The sequence below is a fragment of the Echinops telfairi genome, unplaced genomic scaffold, assembly GCF_000313985.2.
Source record: "Echinops telfairi isolate 266 unplaced genomic scaffold, ASM31398v2 ScPeMD7_7404;HRSCAF=8442, whole genome shotgun sequence".
Classification (NCBI taxonomy): domain Eukaryota; kingdom Metazoa; phylum Chordata; class Mammalia; order Afrosoricida; family Tenrecidae; genus Echinops; species Echinops telfairi.
Window position 1 is genome coordinate 648,913 of NW_022111304.1, and position 7,641 is coordinate 656,553.

Sequence of the window (7,641 nt, forward strand, 5' to 3'; positions counted from 1 at the left end):
TGAATCTCCTATACTTTCCTAGTATCACTGGCCCCTCAGTTGGAATTTTCATTGAATCCTGACGCCATTGTTTTGTGAAGCAGTGAAGTGAATGAAAATAGAACTCAGTCAGATACTGGAAAATTAAATGGGATCAACTTGGGAAATATTTTGGTACTATGGTGCAATATACATTATAAAATCATGAGTCCTAGATTTGTAGTAGTAAATACAATAATTTATTGCAGACACTTCTCTCATAACTCTGCAGCCAAAACTTTACTGTTTAAATGAGAATATAGAGAATGAGTGATATGATGACCTGGTCCAGTTTACAGACAGAAGGCTTTGATTTACTTTAAAATGTATTATTATTATTATTATTATTGTTATTATTTTATGAAGCATACAAATAAAGGATGTTTATGTTCTGTCTTACTGCTAACTTCCAAGTATTGAGGAAATTAGAACTTCTAATATAAATGAATGCTAATGTGGAAAAAATTTAAAATACAGATATACATATTACAATATTGGTGCAAAACTGCATATACAAATTCACATGCTATTTAGAAAGAATAGTCAAGAGATTTTATTGTAGAATTCTTAAAAGAAAAAATATTCTCCACAGGTTGATGTGTCATTTGTTATTCATAAAATGTGGGTCCACATGGTTTTGAACTTCTACTTTACCACTTCTCATTCTGACAATGAACAATGTTTGTAAATTCAAATGAAGAGGCAAAACCAATACCAAACTTGGAAAAGAAGCTGAGAATGGTAACTTCAATAATAGAATAGAAACTTAAAAATGTGTCACAATATTAGAAGAATAATTCTATAATAAGTCCCAACATTTAGTGCCATCTTATTTAAGTGGCCTTTTAACTGACACAAGTGACCTAAGTATGTCTTACTTATAAATAATATAAAATGTGACAAGATTTAGAATATGGAACACTTGAATTTGTTTTTGAAATTTGATAAAGTGTTCCCAATGAGAAGGGAACCTTGCACCCAAATGTCTTTGAAAGCAATAGGCATTCGTTTTTATTCTAGCATTATTAAACATCAAACTAGAACTAGGTGCTAAGCCCTTTTCAGCCCACGCAATATATATGATTAGGGGAAGAATCTTTAAAATGTTTGAAAACTGTTTCTAATCTGTAAAATATAGTCTTATGAAGAAAAATTATATAATTTATTTTTACTTTGCATAATAAAACACAGAGCATAGCACATGATAAAAACCTACTTGCAAATATTATCAATTGTTATTCAACCTTTTTAAAGTTCCCCTAAAAGGCAGCATGCCATAATATGTTTCTTTCAAAGCCAAATTCCATTAGTATTCATGGATAATTTCTTTTTTCTCTCGTATCCCCATTGTGTTTTCTACTATAGATTTCACAAAAGAGAGGGGGGGAGGGAGGAATGGAAAACGACACAGAAGTAACAAGGTTTATACTCTTGGGCTTGTCAAATGACCCAAAGCTTCAGGTCATGATTTTTACCTTTCTGTTTATCACCTACATGCTCAGCATCACTGGTAATCTGACCATTATCACCCTTACCTTTTGGGATTCTCACCTCCAGACCCCCATGTATTTCTTCCTCCGAAATTTCTCTTTGTTGGAAATTTCATTTACAACTGTCAGTATACCCAGGTTCTTGGGGACTATTATTACAGGGGATAAAACTATTTCCTTTAATGATTGTATGGCTCAGCTATTCTTCTTTATTCTCTTGGGAGTTACAGAGTTTAATCTTCTGGCTGCCATGTCCTATGACAGGTATGTGGCCATCTGCAAACCCCTGCATTACACGACCATCATGAATCATAGAGTCTGCACACTGCTGGTCTTTGCTTCTTGGTTGGCTTCATTCTTAATCATATTCCCCTTAGTTATGCTGTTCACGCAGCTTGATTACTGTAAGTCCAATGTTATCGAGCATTTTTCTTGTGATTATTTCCCCTTATTACGTCTTTCTTGTTCAGACACCAAATTCCTAGAACTAACAGGGTTTTCCTGTGCTGTGCTTACTCTACTGTTCACTCTGGCATTAATAATTCTGTCTTACATATATATCATCAGAGCAATTTTGAGAATCCCTTCTAAGAGTCAGAGGACAAAGGCCTTTTCCACATGTTCTTCCCACATGATTGTCATCTCCATCTCTTATGGCAGCTGCATTTTCATGTATATCAATCCATCAGCCAAAGACAGGGTATCTTTGAGCAAGGGAGTAGCTGTGCTAAACACCTCGGTAGCTCCCATGTTGAACCCTTTTATATACAGCCTACGGAATCAGCAAGTCAAGAGAGCCTTCATGGACATGATAAGGAAGATTGCATTTTTCTTAAGTAAATAAAAAAATTAAGATGCTGTAAACTAGAGACATGATAAAAACAGTGAAATAAAAACAAAGGTGTTCAGAAATTCATATGGTCTTTCTAGATTATTTTTCTTTATTTAAACTTTGTTTCCAACAGTTGGTAAGTATATTTGAAGATGTAACTGTCGATGCATGCATATGAGGGACCTTCAAAAAGTTCTACCTACAAACTGTTAATCCTTTCTGCCACCCTTGAACCTAATGAATTGACAGGCAAAATTTAATAATATTGGAGGAAAGAAAGGATACTCCAAATTTCATGCATTTTTTATGGAGACATATTTTTTAAGTCTTGTGCAGGACAAAGACAAAAACAAACCATGCAGATTAAGGAAATCATCAGCACAAAGTCACATTGGTGTCCAAAGATTTACAAAATCATAACCATTAAATTGAACCTGGAATAAAGGGAACTGTCATAAAAACAAGATTGGCAGCAGATCAATATATCATACATATGTGCAGGTGGCACTATAGAATAAGTCAAGTGACTGACTGGGATGTATACAAAATTATAGATAGAAAAGATTATGAGATTATTTCAGGGCCCTTTGCCTAAAGCAATCAAAATATGACTTATTGTCATCTGTATCCCAGTATTCTAAATTCCATCCATGGCATACTAAGGGAAATCCCTAAGGGTTAGAGTGCTCCCTCCTTGGCTGGCTAGAAAAGTGGTAGAATCAACTTTCAAAACACTCTGCTTGAGACTAAGCTATTCACATTGATAGTCAGTGGTCAGAAAGATTTCAATGGAGGTTGAAACTATGTGGAGACTAAAAATTGGACATGGAGCTTTTATTATAAACCATAACTTCCTACAAACCTAGTACTCAGAATTTCAGCACTACTGCAATAGGAATAAAGATGCTAAAACTAATTAAAATTATTATGTATATTGTGGGGGAAAGGCCATCCCCCCACATGTGAGCATGAGAGATAGAAGAGAGATTGAAATAATGAAGTCAGACACATGGTAGCATGCTTACCTCAGTTTTAATTTCCCACATTTCTCCCTTCTGCATATGCTTAAGATTTAATAGTGTCACGGAAGCAACATAGTCTCTCTTCATATCTCTTAGCTTCCTATAGAAGTGACATGAGACTGAGAGCATCAAAAATTTGATGATAAACAACACAATCAGACTGGAACTTAAGCTATGTGAAATACTTTTAACCCAAGCACGTGGGATCCAGCCTCTTTCTAGGCCATCCACCATTTGCTTAATCACCTCAGCTAGTGGAATGCCTTAAATCCACCCTTGAATGTATAGAAAATATCCTTAGCTGAATCACTTGTAATAAAATGTTTTCCTTAATTCTTGCAAATGTTTTCTAATCAAATCCCAATTATTTAAGGCTACATCACATAGATAACATAAAATCTGCAACATTCTAATACAATTTAACATCAAATGATAATGAAAGTCCATAATCTGATCTTTCAGCAAAAGAGCAGTCTGTAGTAATAGTCCAGTCACTATTGTATAAAATGTTCAGTTATGATAGAGTCCCAGAGTGTGTCTTAGCATCTGCAATGAAAGAAATATCTCATCAGGCAACAATCGCCATTCTCAGGAATCTGCGAGGTCTTCTTGACATTTTGAACAACTTCAGTAGCAGGACAGGGTCAGGTCACACATCAACTTCCCTCCTTTCTTCTGGGCCTTGCTGGCTGAAGAGAAATCCATCTATCTCCTTGCCTGTGAAAATATAAACACATAACACCTCCCTTCGGGGTGTCAGCAACCTGGAAACAGAACCTTAGTTAAGATTGGGTGTTCTTTTCTGTATCCTTCATCTTTCTCCAAACATGGCTGTGTCCTTCTAAGTCCATCAGCTTTATTCTGCAAAAACATATATGCATAGCCCTTCCTCCAGGTGACAAATGGACCTGGATCCCAAACATGATTTCCATCTTCCTGGAAATTCTTAGAATCAACTTAGAACTTAGAATCAACTAAGAATCAACAATTCTTAGAATCAAACAAATCAAATGTGTTTATTTGCCCTAATTTTGTTACAAAATTTTAGTAAGGAGAAAAATGTTTTAGTTAAAAATGACCAAATGAAATATGTCACACATAAGATTCCTCTTCTCCCCCTTCTGTTTTAACAACTCAGATTTCAAAACATTGCTAGCAATCTCTGTTAACTTGCTTGGTTTGGGACCAATATAACTACTTAGCTAGAGTTCATTGTTATGTAAATTTTGCCTCCAAGCTCAAAGAGAATTGATAGCACTGATGAATTGTGAGAATTTACCACACTCAAGATGATTTGAAAGACTGAAAAAATTCTTAATAAATTTGTTCAGCTGTTTTTGAAGTAATTTACCAAGCAGACATTTTTTTTCTCTAAGTTTATCAATAGGTTACAGGCTCAATTAAATCGGTAGGCTTTTTACACTGTATGATTTTACGATCTTGCAATATTCTGCCTTGGTTAACTCCTCTCATTCCTTCCAAGCTGGATTTAGAGGAAGTTAGTTGGTGGGTCTTAGGCCCTCTTGAATGCCCTAAGGAAATGACCCCATATCCACAATTGAAAAACCTTTTCCCTTCTACAGAAAAAGTTGATTCTAAGAATTCCCAGGAAGATGGGAATCACGTTTAGGATCCAGGTCCATTTGTCACCTGGAGAAAGGGCTACGCATATATGTTTGTGCAGAATAAAGCTGATGAACTCCCTTTAGAAGGACACAACCATGTTTGGAGAAAGATGAAGGATACAGAAAAGACCACCCAATCTTAACTGCCTTTCACCAGATTTAAGTTTGGTTATCTTAGATGCTTCTTACTACTTTGCTGATCTTGTTACTTTGCTTTCACTACCTTTGAAAGCAAGGGAGCTTACTGGGATTGTTTAACAGCCTCACTTTGCAATTTGGAATTTGCTTCCTCTAGTGCTTTACCACTTTTAGACCTTTGGAGGCTGCAGTCCCCTGAGGGTATATAGGCTTTGGCCATTGGGTTTCCTTTAGAATTGGAGGCATTAGATAACAAATCAATCCCTGCTTCTTCAGTATTTCATCACTTAAATCATGCTCATTCAAAGAGATTTTAGCTTGCTATTCTAGATTTGGATAGACACAAGACTTCTCAGTACACTGATAACCCTCTGTCTCTTCCTCCTGCCAAGGTACTAAGACCATGTTAATTTGAACCCACAGAGACCATGTCGCCAAGGGGATATCCTCCCCATCTCTGTGTGCTTTCTTTAAGTTTACAATGACCTCCTCCCACATCTCTAGATTGAAAGTTTCTTCCTCTGGGAACCATGGATTGTACCTTTTTACTTTTAGAAAACATTGCATATTTTTCTTTGTTACTTTTATGCCCTGTCTTCTCAGTAAGTGGATGAGCGTAGGACCATAAGTTTCAGGTTTACTTTTACCTTGCCCCATTGTCTTCTTTAAAATACTCATTCAATAGTTCCACTACTTATCTGCCAATCCCCACACTGGATCCTCACTTCACACAATTTTCTGATTCACTCTACATTCTGGTGGGGCCGTACAATTGTTACATGGGGTATGACTCAGAAGAGTTCTTTTCCTACTGCAATGTGATGGGCGCCATTTGTGGGGGAAAGGCCAGCCCCCCCCTCCCCCGCCAACAGCTAATCACGGGTTAGATAAGTGCAATTGTATGGTTAAGATACATAAAGATTATAATAAAGTAATAGAGAGTAATAGTGGAGGGTAAAATAAAGAAGTCAGACACATTTCATAGTAGCATATTAACTTCCGGGACAGCCATGATCTTACCAGCCAGGTCCACACACAGCGTGGGCTGAGGGCAGGAGAGCGAGGTGAGGTGGGGAGGAGAGAGCCAGAGAGAGACCTTTATTGCTAACCAAGGCTTATCTATCCTTTTAGGGGGTGTGATTACAGGTAACCACACGTCACAGGAAGGGGCTGTACAATAGGCAACACAAACAATTAATGGGGATATACAATGGGCATAGGCATAACAGGAAGGGGATGAGTTAGGGGTGTACACATGATAGGAAGGGGAGGGACTAAGTGTATACATGTGACAAGAAGGGCAGACCCTAGACTCAATATGGCAACCTAACTTTGGATGTCACTGAGCAGGTTTGACCTGTTCTCTGGATCTCCACATAAATCATTATCAGTAGAGTGTAAACCCCACCTACAAGGACCAAACTGATGGCCGCAAGGGTTTAGGGAGAAGTAGCCCGTTGTCCTTAACAGCAGGGACTTGGTACCATCTGTGGAGGGACCAGACAGTAGTCTGACAACCGACTGCCTTGAGCGAGGATGTCTCTAAGCATCTGACCTCCCATCATATGCTGGCAAATAGCCTCTAATGTTTAGCATATCTTTGGGGGAGACAAAGCTGGGGAAAATCTCCTTATATAACATTGGTCTTTCTCATTAAAAAGTCTATTATGTTCACTCTATTGTAAATAACAGTCCATGACACTGTGTTGGAGAATGACTGATTTGAATTTATATCACAAACATAAAGAACTAACATTTATAGGCCGTTTTCCCTTTTCTTCCATTAAGTCAAAATCTGAAACAAAAATGAAGGACACGCAAAATCATGTTTCTAGAACCAAGAAAAATGAGCGAATTAGTCATAAACATATATACTATATTCAGTTAAGAAGGCAAGCGTGAAGATGCTTTAAGAAACAAATGAAAACACCTCTCATACTTAAATACTGAGGAGCTTTTGAGCTTTGGGAAGGTCAATGAGTTATTGTTTTCTTTCATGAAGTATTCAGGAAAGTGAGAACAAAGATATATAGTCCTGTCAACATTTACACAGGTCCCGTTTGCCTGATATGAGTGATAAGAGTCTACAGAACTGAATGATTGCTGTCCTCCTCACAGCTGTCAGATGATATAGTACAGACTGTCTTAATTACCTGATGGCCTATGAATAAGTAAGGGAAAAATCAGTAATTTGGTGAATTAATCACTGAATAAAATTAGTATGGACCACATTAATTTCATTTTATATACAAGCTACTCCAGAAGAAGCTCTCAAAACTGAATTTTGCATTATTATTACTATTAGAAATTTTAAATAATATCACCCCATAGCATTTTTGCTATAAAAACAAAATTATTGAACACTTACTCTGCTGGACATGTTATTGAGAAGCTTTTTAAATCACAAAGGCATTTAAAAATCAACTTGATTGTGATATAATACACCACTTTTAAGTAAGTATTTTGCTGAGTTGCTACAAATTTATACACTCACATAACCAGCACATAATCAAGAA

At 36.7% G+C, this 7,641-nt stretch overlaps 1 protein-coding gene across 1 annotated transcript; it reads left to right on the top strand.

Annotated features, from left to right (window-relative positions):
• The first annotated feature begins 1,372 nt into the window (after nucleotides 1-1,372).
• Nucleotides 1,373-2,352, top strand: LOC101644966 (olfactory receptor 6C1-like). The gene has a single exon (XM_004716912.2). It carries the CDS (start codon nucleotides 1,414-1,416, stop codon nucleotides 2,350-2,352), a length of 939 nt encoding a protein of 312 aa, XP_004716969.1. The 5' UTR covers nucleotides 1,373-1,413.
• Nucleotides 2,353-7,641: the final 5,289 nt, after the last annotated feature.

Coding starts and splice junctions, on each gene's coding strand:
- LOC101644966 (XM_004716912.2), top strand. CDS start 1,414: ATGGAAAACGACACAGAAGTAACAAGGTTTATACTCTTGGGCTTGTCA.